The sequence below is a fragment of the Balaenoptera ricei genome, chromosome 16 (genome assembly GCF_028023285.1).
Source record: "Balaenoptera ricei isolate mBalRic1 chromosome 16, mBalRic1.hap2, whole genome shotgun sequence".
NCBI lineage: Eukaryota > Metazoa > Chordata > Mammalia > Artiodactyla > Balaenopteridae > Balaenoptera > Balaenoptera ricei.
Window position 1 is genome coordinate 61,464,284 of NC_082654.1, and position 17,852 is coordinate 61,482,135.

At 38.1% G+C, this 17,852-nt stretch overlaps 1 protein-coding gene across 9 annotated transcripts in view; it reads left to right on the forward strand.

Annotated features, from left to right (window-relative positions):
* Positions 1-17,852, forward strand: part of CFAP70 (cilia and flagella associated protein 70) — an 89,617-nt gene that overhangs the window by 53,547 nt on the left and 18,218 nt on the right. For all 9 annotated transcript variants that reach the window (XM_059901125.1, XM_059901127.1, XM_059901132.1 and 6 more), the window contains 6 exons: positions 3,671-3,796; positions 5,856-5,989; positions 6,111-6,226; positions 6,426-6,650; positions 16,875-17,033; positions 17,597-17,718. In XM_059901125.1, coding sequence (XP_059757108.1) covers positions 3,671-3,796; positions 5,856-5,989; positions 6,111-6,226; positions 6,426-6,650; positions 16,875-17,033; positions 17,597-17,718 — 882 coding nt within the window. The remainder of the gene's footprint in view (positions 1-3,670; positions 3,797-5,855; positions 5,990-6,110; positions 6,227-6,425; positions 6,651-16,874; positions 17,034-17,596; positions 17,719-17,852) is intronic.

The following is a 17,852-nucleotide window of genomic DNA, read 5'->3' on the forward strand; positions in this document are numbered from 1 at the left end:
TGCAGCACACGGGCTCAGTAGTTGTGGCATGAGGGCCTTAGAGTGCACACGCTTCAGTAGTTGCGGCGCATGGGCTCAGTAGTTGTGACGTGCGGGCTCTAGGGCACATGGGCTCAGTAGTTGTGGCTTGCTGGCTCTAGAGCACAGGCTCAGTAGTTGTGGTGCACAGGCTTAGTTGATCTGCGGCATGTAGGATCTTCCTGGACCAGGGATCGAATCTGTGTCCCCTGCATTGGCAGGCGGATTCTTAACCGCACTGTGCCACCAGGGAAGTCCCTCAAAGTCTCTATTCTATTTGTTCTTTCCTTCACTGTTTTTTTCTTCTCGGCCACAATCACTTTTTCTTTCACCTGTTCAGCCTTCCTGAAAGAGGTAGGAGTGTCCAGTATCCTAGGGTTAAGAGAACGATCCTGCACAGATGATTTGGATGATTTGATTTGGAAAGCAATTGAGAACTGAGCATGAGATGGTAATTACTGTTGCCTGTGTCCCCAAGGAGCCCCTGTCTAGTAGAGGAGAGAGGCACAAAATACAAATAACTGCAGTAGAGTGAGGTAAGTCCTGTGACAGAGGTGTGTCCATGGTAGAGCAGGTTAGGGGATGCCTAAAGAAAGTATCAACTTCACCCTGAGATCTTTCAGGGAAGGATTCACAGAGGAGCTGTGACTCGACCTGGGCCTTGAAGGCTAAAAAGAAGCTCTCCAGGTAGATGTTTCAGAGCATTTGAGTCATAGAGAACATCATAAAGGCTTAGAAGCTTGGAAGAATATGGCATATACAGAAACTGCATATAGTTCAGGAGCAGAGGTTGAAGTGGTTGAGTGACAGAGAAACAGGCGATGAAGCCAGGGATCAGTTCCTGGTAGGGGAGCTGGGAGCATGGATGGAGGCCTTATATGCCACACAAAGAAGTTTTGACTTTTTCCCTTATTAGCAGTTAGATGCAATAAATTTAATTATTTTATACTGGGAAATAATATGATTAGATTTACATTTTAGAAAAAGCACTCTGATAGCAGTATGTAGGATGGGTTAGAGGTGGTGAACTGGTGATGTTAACTGGTTATTACATACTAAGGAGGAAAAGAGAGCAAAGATTCTTAAGTTTAAGTCTCAGTGACTGGGTAGCTGGCAATACCATTGACTAGGACAAGAAATACAACATAAGCAAATTTGGTGGAAGGCAAGTGATGTTGAATTCAGTTTTAAACATTGACTCCTGTGGGGTTTTGCTCAAGAGAGAGATCTGGGCTAGAGATTAGATTTGGGAGCCTTGAGTATACAGATGCTAGTCAAACTGTGGTCATAGATGAAGCTGCCAAGAAAAGCACAAGTAGAGAAGCAAGCTGGTGGCAAAACTGGAGGAAACACCAACATTTAAGGGATGGATAAGTAAAAGAATTAATAAAGGAGACAAGTAAATTGTTGAAAAGGTAAAAGACCCAGAAGACAGTGGTATTTCAGAATCTAAGGGAAGAAAATTTTAAGAAGAAAAAATGGTCAGCGTTGTCAAATACTCTGAGGAGTTCAAGAAAAACAAGATCTGGGGTAGGGGGAGGGGAGATTGGAGAAAGGAGGTCAGAAGGTACAAATTTCCAATTACAAGATAAATAAGTACTAGGGATGTAATGTACAGTATGAGGACTATAGTTAACACTGCTGTGTGGTATATATGAAAACTGTTGAGAGTAAATCCTGAGTTCTCATTACAAGGACAAATTTTTTTTCTTTTTTTGCTTTCTCTTTTTATTGTATCTATATGAGATGATGAATGCTAACTAAACTTTCTGCAGTAGTAATTTCACAATGTATGTTAAGTCAATATATGCTTATACAGTGATGTATATCAGTTATATCTTGATAAACCTGGGGAAAAAAGAAAAAAATCTGAAAGGTTTTTATTGGATTTGGCAATAAGGAGGTTGTTGTTACCTTTACAGAGCAGTTTCATTGGGCTAATGAAGTGGATTCAAATGATAATGAATTGAAGAGTAAATGAGTGATTAGGAAGCAGGTGGAATATAAATTCAGGAAGTTGGAAGATGAAGGGAAGAAGTAGGAAAGTAGTAGCTAGAAATTAGAGATTTTCTTTTTAAGATGGAAAAGCCTTTAGAACGTCCACAGGTTTAGGAAGAGTCAGCAGACTGGGAGAAGTTGAAAATTGAGGAAAAAGAGGGAATAACCAGTGGCAAACTCAGGATATACAAGTGGAAAAGGATCAAGAATTTAGATGGAACGATTAGCCTTGAAACAGAGAAGGATGTGATGCCTCGTCCTCTGAGACGGAAAGGAAAGAGATACAGTGGATGCAGAAGGAAACAATTCGGGTGTAGGATTCAAAAGTTGAGGGGTTTTTTTGCCTAATGATTTCTATTTCTTCTGTGAAGTAACGCCTTTACTGAAAGTGAAGGGGTGAGAGTTGAATGAAAAGCTTGAAGAAAATTTAGATAGTGCACAGCATTATGAAAAATGTTGCTGAACAAGGACAAATACATAGATTGCTGGGAGTATTAAAGGCCTTCAGCTAAGACTGTATGAAGTTTTCTTCAGGATCAGTTAGCAGCTCCTGTCTAAGAATGAAGAAATCCGATTGTAGGATTGTTTTAATTTGGGAGTTTTCCGGGCAAGTGCAGGAAAAGGACAAGGATGCCCAGATCTTGAGTGTGCTGGTGAGAGAGTCGTATGAGTGGAAATCATGAGGTCCAGGCTTATCCATTTGGAAAATGATCAGCATATTGGAAGTCAGAGAGAAGTTTTAAGGGGACTAAATGACAAGAAGGGAGAAGGCTTGTAATGTGGGTTTGGGGAGTGGATATTAGAGGTATAATATTTCTGGTTTGGGCATGGCAGTGTGTTGCTGTAGGGATTTGGAGGTCAAAGTCACCAAAATTAAAAAGAACAAAGAACAGAGGCATTAATCAGTGATCAAAAGCTCACTTTGGCCCATCTCAAATTTAGCTTTACTCTTCACATTCCTTAGTAACTCTACTTGTTAAAGTCAGTGATACTATTTTTATTTGTAGTTAAAGAATTTGGTGGGGTGGGGGGGTCTTCCCTGGCCATAGCGTCTGGCCCAAGAGATTACTTGTTATTACCAGACTTGCTTTCCTATCTGGGTATATAGGATATATTATTTTTCCTTCTACCTTTCTGGCTATTTCTAAAATGTCTCCTTTGTAGAATCTATCTGTCTATATATCCCACTGAAAACGTAGATGTAGCTGCCAAAGATTTACCCTGGGCTCATGTTTTCTTGATGTTTAAAGACTCTAGCTAGTTCTTGCCAACCCTTTTCATGTCATGACACCTAAAAAATGATAATATTTGTCTGTACACTAGAGAAAGTGAAAGAAGCTGTTTGAGGTTAGAAGTGACTTAGTTAGGGATTCTGGCTGCCCTAAGGGTTGAAGAGAGCAGTTGTGCCCTGAATAATTTTTTACTCACTTCCATGAGCTTAGACTGTTGGTATTCAGATACCTGAGATTCTATTTCACCCTTGATATTCATCCTTTGGTTCACTCTCACTCTCTTAGTGTATTGGCCAGACTGTAAGAAACCTCGATATCTTTTTTGACATCATGACTAGAGTCTCACATTTGGTTTATTCTTATAAAACTTCTCTACTTGTAATTGCTTCATTTTGTCTGCATGACATCTTGATGATGACAAGGCCATGCCAGATGATGTCCAAGGCACTCCTTCAGCCATTTATACCAGCAGTGAACAGCTTCGGCTCTTTGCATTCGAAGCAGAAGTCAATGAGAACTATGAAATGGCAACAGTGTACTATGAAGAGGTAATTAAACATCTTTCTGGTGGTTGTCATTACTGCTATTTGTACAATATGGGTATAATAAATAGTAGTTTCTGATTGTTTAAAATCCAACCTTATTGGTGAAAGGATAGACACATAGATCAATAAAACAGAGTCCAAATATAGGTGCACACAAATAAGGACATTATATTTTCGACAAAGTTGTTTACAAATTTACAAATTCAATGCAGAAAGGATAGTCTTTTCAAAAAATTGTGTTAGAACAGTTGGTTATCCGTATGCAGAAAATGAACCTCGAGAGGCAGAGATCAAGATGGCAGAGTAAGAGGGCATGGAGCTCACCTCCCCAGCACAAACACATTAAAAATACATCTACATGTGGAACAATTCTCACTGAAAACTAACTGGAAACTGGCAGAAGGACTCCTGTACAACCAAGGCTCTAAGAAAGATACACACACAATTGAGTAGAAGGGGAAGAAGTGATCTGGTTAGGATCTGTGCCCCTCGGAGGGGACTCAGAGGAAAGGGGATATTGCACTGGTGTATACCCATACTGGGGAGTGAGTGGGTCAAGCCACAGACTGGGTATCCCAGTCCTGGGTTCCTATGCAGAGGAGACAAGCCACCTTGGCTGGTTGGAGGACTGCTGGGACGGATAAAAAGGCTGGAGAAGCCTGGACTCTGCTCCTGAGGGGTGCAAGTGTCCTGGCTTGCCCTTGAGGCAGAGAGAGGTCTGCCCTACTGGCTGCCAGGTTTCCCATGGCTGCCTCACCATGCACCTGGGCCCAAGCCAAGCCAATGTTCCAGCCCCACTTAGACCATGCCACAGCACAGCACTGGATCTGGGGGGCCACAACCAGGGAAAAGACTCGACCCTGGGTTGCATCTGAGAAGAGCCGCTGATGCCTATACGGGCAGTGCATCGGACCTCTGTATGCACATGGGCCCCAGTTGCTTCAGCACACCCCTCCTCTGGTGCAAAGATTTTGGTGTGGGGAGAGGGAAAAATGCGTACTTAATGGGAACATAGCCAGCTGGAGGAAAAATCAAATCCAATGTTGTGAAGCTATTGCCCTATGTTTTCTTCTCAGAGTTTTATAGTTTTAGGTCTTACATTTAGGTCTTTGATTCATTTGAGTTATTTTTGGTATATGGTATTAGGTAAGGGTGCAACTTCAATCTTTTGCATGTGGATATCCAGTTTTCTTAGCACAGTTTGCTTAAAAGACTGTCCTTTCCCTATTGAATGGTCTTGGCACCTTTGCCAAAAGTCATTTGACCATACATGCTACGATTTATTTCTGGGCTCTCGGTTCTATTCCCTTGGTCTCTATGTCTGTCTTTATACCAGTATCAGACTGATTACTGTAGCTTTATAAGTTTTGAAATCAGGAAGTGTGGGTCCTCCAGTTTTGTTCTTTTTTAAGATTGTTTTGGATATTCAGGGTCCCTTAAGATTCCATATGAATTTTAGAATGGGCTTTTATATTTCTGCAAAAAACAGCATTGGAATTTTGATAGATATTGCATTGAATCTGTAATTTGCTTTGGATAGTATGATATCTTAACAATATTAAGTCTTGCAATCTGTGAACATGGAATGTATTTCCATTTGTTTATGTCTTCTTTAATTTCTTTCAGCAATGTTTTATAGTTTTAACTCATTATGAGTTACTTTTATTATTACATATTTGTGGATAAGCTTATATTTGCATTCTCAAGACTGTGACAGAAATGATTATATGTAAATCTTTAAAATGAAATATAAAATGAACCTTTTGGTTCCCAAGTAATTGGATGAGCGTATGATGACCAGAACACTGACACTAGGAAGCAATGAGTTGAGGATTCATTTTTTATATTATTTCAACAAATATTTATTGACCTCATACTATAAGCCAGAGAAGTGACTGTTCTAGGCATTCGGAATTCAGTGGTAAGCAAAAAAAGAAGTCATAGTTTCTACTTTCATAGAGCTTATAGTATTTATGGAGTGCTTACTATGTGATGTTGTGTGCATAAAGAATATGACATAGCGTCACAATAGCCTTGGTCCTCCTGATGTTTCATGTGATAGAGGTTGGTTCGTGAGCCCCAGAACCTGGAGCACTGGCTGGACTACGGTGCCTTCTGCCTCCTAACTGAAGACAATATCAAAGCACAAGAGTGTTTTCGGAAAGCCCTTTCCCTGAACCAGAATCATATCCACAGGTATGGTTGGAAGGGAGATAAGGAATGAGTAGGAGCAGATAAGCTTCTATATGAAATTGTCTTGGTTCCATGACTGTGACATGGGACAATGTTGTTAATCATGTTGGTGGTCTCTTCTCAGCTTGTTGCTGTGTGGTGTCCTGGCTGTCCTGATGGAGAACTATGAACAGGCAGAAATTTTCTTTGAAGATGCTACTTGCTTGGAGCCAACTAATGTTGTAGCCTGGACTTTACTTGGTTTGATATTTTCCTGTGATATGAATGTGTTTTCTTTCATTAGAAGATTTTTCCCTTTCTCTTTCCACTCTTAAATGGCTCATCACGTAGTTCTTAAACTTTAGTAAAAGTGTGGGAAATTTAAGTGAAATGTTGTCATTCTTCAGTATACAATGGTGGGAAATTAGTCACATTTATTTCAACATCTTTTTTTCTTCAGGCTTGTACTATGAAATTCAAAACAATGATATTCGAATGGAAATGGCATTTCATGAAGCCTTCAAACAGCTTCAGGCACGAGTGCTTCAGGCACAAGTTACAAAGCAGAGGCGCACCAGTACTGTGGAGTATGTTGAAGAAGGAGGGAAAGCGGACTCCTGTTTAGGCCCTTGGGGAATAACCAGTGGTTCTTCTACAGCAGCAGTCAAGGTGGAAGCCCCAGCAGGTAGGACCAGGGAGATGATGAGTGGCTATTGGAAAAAATTACTGGCCTTATGAGTAGGACCTGGCACATAGTAGGTACTCAGTAAATAGCTGTTAAATGAATGAGAAGGTGGAGTTTTGAGTTGTTCCAGGGATACCAGGAAAGAGTCCTTCTAAGTGTTTCCTCATTCATGTGACGGAAAGTTGGAAGCTTCTACTTGTTGCTATTCAGTTTTTTGAGACTTAGAGAATTTACTGTCTCTGTGTATCCCTAAAAGGGGTATCATTTTAGCTGAGTAAATTTCATTCTTTTTCCCCTCACTCTCTTCCCCAGTATGTAAGGTCCCATTCTTGTGATTGTTAAATTTGTTTATTTATACACTGTATTTTTTTCCTGTTCTTCATTGACATTCTCCTTTCCTCCACTTTAGGAAATCAGTCATTCTAATGTGTTTAATGTGTGTATTTTTGTTTACGTGTTTCTTGCGTATGTTATTTTGTTTATAAGTTATTGTACATTGTTATTTTGTGAGCATATATTTTCAACAGTTTGAGGTATAATGGACATTTCATAAACTGCACATATTTAATGTACAATTTGATGTTTTGACATATGAACACACCCATGGAAACATCACCACAATCAAGATAATGAACATATCCAAAATCCCCAAAACTTCCCTTGTGCCCATTTGTAATCTCTTTCTCTTTCTCCTATTTCCAGATAACCACCAGTCAACTTTCTATCACTATAGATGAGTTTGCATATTCTAGAATTTTAGAATTAAGCAGAATCACACAGTACATATATTCTTTTTTGTCTGACTTCTTCCACTAAGCCTAATTATTTTGAGTTTCAAACATGTTGTTGCCCATATCAGTAGTTCGTCATTTTTTATTTCTAAACAGTATCCTGATGTACAGAGATACCACGCTATGTTTATTTTGTCACCTGTTGATATATATTTGGGTTGTTTCTAGTTTGGGACTATTAAAATAAAGCTGCTATGGATATTTGTGTACAAGTCTTTGTATAGACATATACTTTCATTATCTTGGGTAAATACTTAGAAGTTGAATAGCTGGGACCCTGGGTTATCTAACAGTATGTTTTTTATTTTCTAAATATTTGGGGATTTTTCCAGAAGTCTTTGTTTTTTATTTCTAATTTAATTTCATTGTGATTAGAAAATGTGCTTTGCATGAATTGAATCCTTTTAAATTTATTTGGACTTGTTTTATGGTCTAGTGTTTGATCTGTCTTGATTCCATATGCACTTGAAAAGAGTGTGTATTCTGCTGTCATTGAGTGGAGTGCTCTATAAGTAGGTTTAATTAGTTGATTGTGTTATTCAACTCTCCAAATGCTTTGTAGTTTTGTGCCTTTGAAGTTTTGTTTAAATAGTTCTTGCCTCAAGTCACATTTTCTTCAATTAACTTTATAATATTAGTTTTACATTTAGATCTCTTTTAAATTTATTTTTATTATTTTATTTATTTATTTTTGGCCACCTTGGGTCCTCGTTGCTGTGTGCGGGCTTCCTCTAGTAGCGGTGAGCGGGGACTACTCTTCATTGCAGCGTGCGGGCTTCTCATTGTGGTGGCTTCTCCTGTTGCAGAGCACAGGCTCTAGGTGTGTGGGCTTCAGTAGTTGTGGCACGCAGCCTCAGTAGTTGTGGCTCATGGGCTCTAGAGCGCAGGCTCAGTAGTTGTGGCACACAGGCTTAGGTGCTCCGTGGCATGTGGGATCTTCCCAGACCAGGGCTCAAACCCATGTTCCCTGCATTGGCGGGCGGGTTCTTAACCACTATGCCACCAGGGAAGTCCCTACTTAGATCTTTAATCTATCAGGATTTCATCTTTGACTGTGATGCAAGGTAGGCATCCAATTTTATTTTTCTCCACATATAGATCTAGTTTTCTCAAAACCATCTATTAAACCATCATCTTTTATCCTTCGATTTAAGGTATATATGTCTCTGAGCTCTCTGTTCTGTCTCATTTGTCTGATCTTAAAACAATATCACACTCTTTTTATTGCTGTGGTGTTATAGTATGCCTTCGTATCTGGCATATGAGGTTCTCCATTTGCTTGCCTTTTTTATACCTGACTTACCTATTCATGAATGTTTATTCATCTGTATGAATTTTATAGTGAGTTTATCAAGTACATTAAAAATCCAGTTGGAAATTTTATTTGGACTGTATTGAATTTATAGATAAATTTAGGGATAATTAACATCTACATATTATTACACCATTCCATCCAAGTGTGTGGAGGATCTCTCCATTTACTCAGGTCATCTTCTGGGTTCTTTATTAAAGTTATAACATTTTTTTCCAGTGAGGCCCGGTTTAAGTAATTCATAGATATTTTATAGATTCCATTGCTATCATAATAGTATCTTATTTTAATTATGTTTTCTAGTTGGTTATTGCTAGTATTTTTTAGTGTATGCTGTTGATTTTCTACATTTTAGATTTTAGTGTATACTATTTTTTAGATTGAACTTGTATATGACAATCTTGTTTGACTCTTATTGATTCAGGTAGATTATTAATTCTATTATTTTTTTCCAGAATATGATTATCATATCATCTGCCAATAATGACAGTGTTACGTTTTCCTCCCAATCCTCATACTACTCATGTCTTTTTATTATCTACAATAATATGTTGTATATTAGTTGTGGTGTTCAGCATTTTCTTCTTTCCTGTCTTAAGGGGAATGAGTTTAAAGTTTGTCTGTTAAATATAAAATATGCTGTAAGCTTTTTCTGAAAAACCTTTACAGAATTAAGGAGGATCTCTTCTATTCTTAATTTCCAAAGAGTTTTTTTCATTAATAGGTGTTGATCTTTATCAAATTCTTTTTCTGCATCAGTTGAAAAAAATAAAATTATTTTCTCCTTTTATCCATTAATATAGTGAACAACATTGATAGATTTCTTTTATATTGAACAATCCTTGCAATAACTGGAAATCCTACTTGATCATAATGTATTAGTTTTTAATATACCTTTGGATTTGAATAGCTAATGCTTTATTTTGGATCTTTGCATCTATGTTCATAAATGAAATAGCCTGTAATTTTCTTTTGTCATCTATTTTTATAATCAAGATTATTAGGCACCTTTCCTTTGCTCTTCTGTATCAACTTATATATGATACAATTGATTTTGACTTAAACATTTGGCAGAACTCAACCATAAAACAACTGGGACCTGGGGTTTTTGGCAAAGGAGGTATTGACTATCATTTCATTTTATTAATCTTTATGAATTTGCATTCTAAAGACACAGACCTACTAGAGAATGGACTTGAGGCCATGGGGAGGGGGAAGGGTAAGCTGTGACAAAGTGAGAGAGTGGCATGGACATATATACACTACCAAATGTAAAATAGATAGCTAGTGGGAAGCAACTGCATAGCACAGGGAGATCAGCTCGGTGCTTTGTGACCACCTAGAGGGGTGGGATAGGGAGGGTGGGAGGGAGGGAGATGCAAGAGGGAAGAGATATGGGAACAAATGTATATGTATAACTAATTCACTTTGGTATAAAGCAGAAACTAACACATCATTGTAAAGCAATTATACTCCAATAAAGATGTTAAAAAAAAAAGAATTTGCATTCTATATTTCTTATTGTGTTATTCATGGTATTTTATACTTTTTAGAGTTCATCAATTTCATCTAGGTTTAAAAATTATATTAGAATATGATTTTTCATATTAATCTTTTATTTTTAAATACACTTTATTTTTTAGAGCAGTTTTAGGTTCACAGCAAGATTAAAAGGAAAGTATAGATATTTCACATATACTTCTTGCCTCCACACATGCATAGTCTTTCTTCCCCATTATCACCGTGCCTGGTGACATATGATACGCAGTATCTTAAAAGCTTATGTGCCATCTGTATATCTTCTTTGGTGAGATGTATGTTAAGGTCTTTGGCCACTTTTTAATCAAGTCGTTTATATTCTTATTGTTAGTTTTAAGAGTTCTTTGTATATTTTGATTAAGTCTTTTATCAGATGTGTCTTTTGCAAACATTTTCTCCCAGTCCTATGGCTTGTCTTCTCATTCTCTTCACATTGTCCTTTGCATAGCATGAGTTTTTAATTTCAATGAAGTCCAGCTTGTCAATTCCTTCTTTCATGGGTCGTGCCTTTGGTGTTCTATCTAAAAAGCCATACTCAATGTCATCTAGGTTTTCTCTTATGTTATCTTCTAGGAGTTTTATAGTTTTTGCATTTTACACTTAGTTCTGTGATCCATTTTGAGTTAATTTTTGTGATGTTATGATGTTATCATTTTTTTGCATGTAGATGTCCAATTGTTCCACTGCTATTTGCTGAAAAGTCTATCTTTGCTCAATTGTATTACCTTTGTTTTTTTAACCACACTGTCTTGATTACTGCAGCTTTATAGTGAGTCTTGAAGTCAGGTATGGTCAGTTCTCCAACTTTGTTCTCCTTAAATATTATGTTAGCTGTTCTTTGTCTTTTGCCTCTCCATATAAACTTTAGAATCAGTTTGTTGATATCCACAGAATAACTTTCTGGGACTTTGATTGGGATTGCATTGAATCCATAGATCAAATTGGGAAGAACTGACATCCTGATGATAGTGAATCTTCTTATCCATTAAGATGAACTATCTCTCCATTTATTTAGTTCTTTTTTGATTTAGTTCATCATAGACTGTAGTTTTCCTTATACAGAACTTGTACATATTTTGTCAGATTTATACCTAAGTTTTTCATTTTTTGGATGCCAATATAGATAGTGTTGTGCTTAAATTTCAAATTGCACTTATTTGTTGCTGGTATATAGATTAACTTTTATATATTAACCTTGTATCCTGCAATTTTGCTATAATTGCTTATTAGTTCCAGGAGTATTTTTGGTCACTTCTTTTGGACTTTCTACATAGACAATCATATCTTTTGCAAACAAAGACAGTTGTATTTCTTCCTTCTCCATTCGTATTCCTTCCTTCCCAATTTGTATTTCTTTTATTTCTTTTTCTTGTCTTGTTGCATTAGCTAGGACTTACAGTATGATGTATGATGTTGAAAAGCAGTGGTGAGAAGGGATATCCTTCCCTTGTTTCAGATCTTGTGGGAAAACTTCAAGTTTCTTATCAGTAAGTATGATGATAGCTATAGTTTTTTGTAGATATTCTTGATCAAGTCCAGGAAGTTTCCCTCAATTCCTAGTTTACTGAGAGTTTTTATCTTGAAGAGGCGTTAGATTTTGTCAAATGCTTTTTCTGCATCTATTGATATGATCATATGATTTTCTTCTTTAGCCTGTTGATATTCTGGATTACATTAGTCAATTTTTGAATGTTCAACCAGCCTTGCATACCTACATTAAATCCTATTTGGCCATGGTGTATAATTCTTTTATATACTGTTGAATTTGATTTGCTAATATTTTGTTGACAATTTTTGAGTCTCTGTTCATGAGAGATAATAGTCTGTAGTTTTCTTGTCTTGTAAAAGTCTTTGTCTGGTTTTGGTATTAGGAAAATGCTGGCCTCATAGAATGACTTAGGAAGTATTCCTTCTGCTTCTGTCCTCTTAAAGATATTGTATAGAAATGGTATAATTTCTTCTTTAAATGTTTGGGAGAATTCACCAGTGAACCCATCTGACCCTCGTATTTTCTGTATTGGAAGGTTATTAATTACTGATTCAGTATATTTAATACATATTGTCCTATTCAGATTGTCTGTTTCTCCTTGTGTAAGTTTTGGAAGATTATGTTTTTTAGGAAGTTGGTCCATTTCATCTAGGTTATTAAATTTGTGGGCACATAAGTGTTCATAATATTCCTTTACTATCTTTTAAAAAAATTAATTAATTTATTTATTTATTTGGCTGCATTGGGTCTTCATTGCTGCACGCAGGCTTTCTCTAGTTGCGGCGAGCGGGGGCTACTCTTCATTGCAGTGCGCGGGCTTCTCATTGCAGTGGCTTCTCTTGTTGCAGAGCATGGGCACTAGGTGCGTGGGCTTCAGTAGTGTGGCACGAGGGTTCAGTAGTTGTGGCTCGTGGGCTCTAGAGCGCAGGCTGAGTAGTTGTGGCACACAGGCTTAGTTGTTCTGCGGCATGTGGGATCTTCCTGGACCAGGGCTCAAACCCATGTCCCCTGCATTGGCAGGCGGATTCTTAACCACTGCGCCACCAGGGAAGCCCTTTACTATCTTTTTAATGTCCATGGGATCTGTAGTGATGTCTCTTCTTTCATTTCTGATATTAGTAATATGTCCTCTTTTTTTTTTTCTTTTTTTTTAGTTAGCCTGGCTAACGGCTTACTGATTTTATTGATCTTTTCAAAGAGCCAACTTTTGGTTTCATTAATCTTCTCTATTAATTTTCAATTTTAATTTTATTGATTTCTGCTTATATATTTATTATATCTTTTAACTTTGTATTTAATGAAAAATTCTCAACAAAATATTAGCAAACCGAATCCAACAACACGTAAAAAAAGATCATACACTATGACCAAGTGGGATTTATCCCAAGTTCACAAGGACGGTTCAACATATGCAAATCAATCAATGTGGTACACCACATCAACAAAAGAAAAGACAAAAACTGCATGATCATCTCAATAGATGCAGAAAAAGCATTTGACAAAATTCAACATCCATTCATGATAAAAACGCTTACCAAAGTGGGTATACAGGGAACATATCTCAACATAATAAAAGCTATTTATGACAAACCCACAGCTAATATAATACTCAACAGTGAAAAGCTAAAAGCCTTCCCACTAAAATCTGGAACAAGACAAGGATGCCCACTCTTACCCCTTCTATTCAACATGGTATTGGAAGTCCTAGCCACAGCAATCAGACAAGAAAAAGAAATAAAAGGTATCCAGATTGGAAGGGAAGAGATATAATTGTCATTATATGCACATGACATGATACTATATGGAGAAAACCCTAAAGATTTCACACAAAAACTTCTAGAACTGATAAATAAATTCAGCAAGGTAGCAGGATACAAGATTGACATACAGAAATCTGTTGCATTTCTTTACACTAACAATGAAATATCAGAAAGGGAAAGTCAAAACAAAACAGAACAAAAAACAATCCTTTTAAAATTGTATCCAACAAACAAACAAAAAAATACATAGGAATAAACCTGACCAAGGAGGTGAGAGACTTATCCGCTGAGAACTATAAAAAACTGATAATGGCAACTGAAGATGATTCAAAGAAGTGGAAAGATTGCTTATCTCCACTTTTTTTAGTTCTTTTACTGAGGTTATGTCTTGTTCTTTCATTGGTAACATATTCATCTGTCTCTTCATTTTGCCCAGTTCTCTGTTTATTTCTGTGTGGTAGGCAGGTAAGTTGGTTACATTTTCCAATTTTGAAGAAGTCGCCTTATGTAGATGTCCAGTGGGGCCCAGCAGGGCACTCATTTCTTGTCACCAGAGGTATATGCTCTAGAGGTATCCTGTATGTAGGCTGCATGCACTCTTCTTTTGTGGCAAGGTGAACTAATGTGGGCATGCTGGTAGGCGGGGCTGGGCCCTGGCCCAGTTGTCTGTGAGGCAGTGCCTCATGTGGTGGCTGAGGGCCCACTGGAGGGCACAGTAGGCTTCCTGTGTGGTTGGCTGTGCAGCCCTGGGGGGACTCGGGGCTGGTGCTGGCCCACTGGTGGGCTAGGCTGTATCCCTGTGCAGCTGTTTGTGAGCTCCAGGAGGGCTCATGGCTTGTGCCAACCCACTGGTGGGTGGGGTTGGTCCCTGGTGGTAATAAGCTGGAGGGAGGATTCTAAAATGGCACTTGCCAGTACCAGTGTTATCATGGTAGAATGATCCCCAAATGGCTGTCAACAGTGTCTCCATCCCCAGAGTACCAGTTGCCTCCTGCCATCCAGTAGGCTCTCCAAGATCAGCAAGTGGGTCTGACCCAGGCTTCTTTCAAACTACTGCCTCTGCACTGGGACTGGGAGCATGAGAGATTTTGTGTACTCCCTTTAAAATTGGAGTCTCTATTTCCTGTAGTCCTTCAGCTCTCCTGATCCTAAGCCCCAGTGGTTTTCAGAGCCGGATGTTCTGGGGGCTTGTTTTCCTGGTTCAGGTCCCTAGTTTGAGGAGCCTGATATAGGACTATGGCCCCTCACTCCTTGGGGAGGACCTCTATGGTTGTGATATTCCTCTCGTATGTCAGTCACCAACCTGAGGGTGTGGGTCCTGACTATACCATGTCCCCGTCCCTCCTACCATCTCACTGTGGTTCCTTTTTTAAGCCTTTGGTGTGGAAAATATTTTCTTCTAGTCTCCGTGTCATTTTCATAGATAGTTGTTCTGTAAGTGGTTGTAATTTTGGTGTGTCAATGGGAGGCAGTGAGTTCAGGGTCTTCCTTACTCTGCCATTTTGGCCACCTCTCCAGTTTCTTTTTTTTCATTAAGATCATCACTTCTCAATGATCAGTCTGCATATTTAACCATTCTCTTTTCTTGAAATACATGTTGGATTGCCTCCATCTCCAATAGTTTGGGTTTCCTTTGGTTGCTTCACTTTCTTGTCACACCCATTAGATGTAATCATTTCCCAGTAATACTTACTTTCTAAGAGCTCACCTACCCTCACAGTTTCTATTTTCACTTCTGATAACTGTCAGATTTCTATCTTTAACTTTGACATCCCTCCAGAATCCAGCAGTTGGATTTTTCCACTAGTTAACCCATCTCCTCATATCTCAAACTGACTCTACATCATTATATTAGGTACCCAAGCTCATGATCTCAGAGTCATCCCTGCTTCTTCTTGCTTGCTTGCTTGAGCTTCCCCTGATCCCAATATCAAGGTGATTTCCCAGACCAGTTGGTTTTCTTTCAAAATGCTCCCTACATCTTCCTTTTATATTTCCACTACTCTCCATTACCAATATCCAGAATGTTATAACAGCCTTATTACAGACTTGTCTCCATCAACATTTTTTTCTCCTTGCTGCATAGTACTGCTAGAGTAATCTTAATAAAATCCCACTTTCATCCTCTCATTTTTCTGCTCAAAACTCTTCATTGTAAACCTCTTCTTTTTCTCACAGAAGAAAACTCCTAGCATTCAAATATCAATACAGTCTAGCCCCCAACCTACCTTCTTTAATTTTTACTATGCAATCCTCAGTACCCATAAAAATAATTAGCTTGCTACTTCCATGCTTTAGCCCCTACCTCTCTACCTATCCAACTTCTACCTATTTTTCAAAGCCATATCTTTTTCTCTAGCTGAGAGTGACCTCTTCTGATTCAGAACCAACTGGCACTGATCATTTCCTAACCGGCCTTGCTTTTTATTTTTATTCCTAAAACACTTGTTTATGTGAGAGGCAGCTTGGAATGTTTAAGAGCTTCAGCAAATTATTCAACTTTTCTGTGGTTCACTTTGTTTATTGGAGCATAATAAGTATATCTCATAGTGTTGTGAAAAATAAATAAGATTGTACATGACAATCCTTAATACCTGGCATATAGACATGTTCATATATAACTACTTATGATGATGATGATGGTGATTTTTTATTTTTTTATTTTTTTTTATTTTTGGCTGTGTTGGGTCTTCGTTTCTGTGCGAGGGCTTTCTCCAGTTCCGGCTAGCGGGGGCCACCCTTCATCGCGGTGCGCGGGCCTCTCACTGTCGCGGCCTCTCCCATTGCGGAGCACAGGCTCCAGACGCGCAGGCTCAGCAGTTGTGGCTCATGGGCCCAGCCGCTCTGCAGCATGTGGGATCTCCCCAGACCAGGGCTCGAACCCATGTCCCCTGCATTGGCAGGCAGATTCTTAACCACTGCGCCACCAGGGAAGCCCAATGATGGTGATTTTTGAACAGTGAAATAAAATAGAATTCCTGTCCTTAAAGGGTTTTAATATTATCTAAAAATATGTTAATCTTCTCCTCTGGATTCTTGAGATTCTAGGCTTAGCATATAGCTTTTGTAATTTGTTTGACACTATCATGACTTGGGCTGGCAGAAGGGTTCGAGTAGGGGGTCATAGTGGCAGGAGCTGTGCTGTCTGTTTAGCTTGCACTCTTTAATTTATTCAGAAATATAAAAAATCTGCAAAACAAGTCTTTCCATGCAATATTTAGGGGTTATGTTTCCTATGCTTTGGAAATTAATTGTATTTATCTCCTGTAATAACCTTTTAATATACAATGTAGGAAGGTAGTTTTTTTTCTCATTAAAATTTAATCTTTTTAGGACTAGGAGCTCCATTATCCATTCTAGATGAATTTCTTGATGAATCCTCTAACCTGCAGTCTGAGTCACATGAACCCATTTTGTCTGTACAGTCTCAGGATCCAACTACCAGCCAAAAACCATCCAACACATTTGTCAAGAAGACACCATCAAAAAAAGGTAATTAGAATAAAGATTTCCACTTGGAAGAAGGGCATAAACAAACTAGACAATGTTGAAAACTCTTTTGATGACCAAAATGGCAATCTTAACTTGTTTGAAGTTGATTAGTTTATCTGTAATATTGTCTAAATTCCTTCATGTGAGGCTAGACTCTGAAATCCAATCTCAGTAATGCAACTCTTTCTATAGTGAGGATTTATATTTAGCTCAGAGAAGTAGCCAACTATAGACCTGTGATTTTCTGGCAATGAATTTTCATTTTTACAGTATCTAAAGATTCAGAGTATCTACAAATCTCTTTCACATTCAGGAAGATCTGAATACTTTTTTTTAAAAAAAGCTTTTATTTCATTCAACTTGCATTTGGAACCACCAGTAGAATAACCTCGAGAACCTTTGAGATCTCCTCTTTGGGGGCCATTGCTATAGAATAATCTATTGCTTTCACGATTATAATTTCTCTCATATATTAGAGTAGAATACTCTCCCTGCTATGTGTCTGAGCTTCTGAATTTTCCCTTTATATCTAATTGTCTATTATTTTAATATCATATTTTCAGGAGCATCAAAATGTCAAGAGTCATCAACTTCTCTGCATCCCACCCTTTATAGTGTTTCACAAACTCCTACCACCATCTTCATGGAGACCATACGCTTCTTGATGAAGGTCAATGCTGTGCAGGTCAGAATATTTGAAAAAGGGCAAGTAGAGGGAAAGATTTTAATGAACTACTTATTCTATCATAGTGATGTCTTCGCAAGCTTAAATGTGTATGATGCAGAAATCAAACATGCTTTGAGAGCACACTATAGACA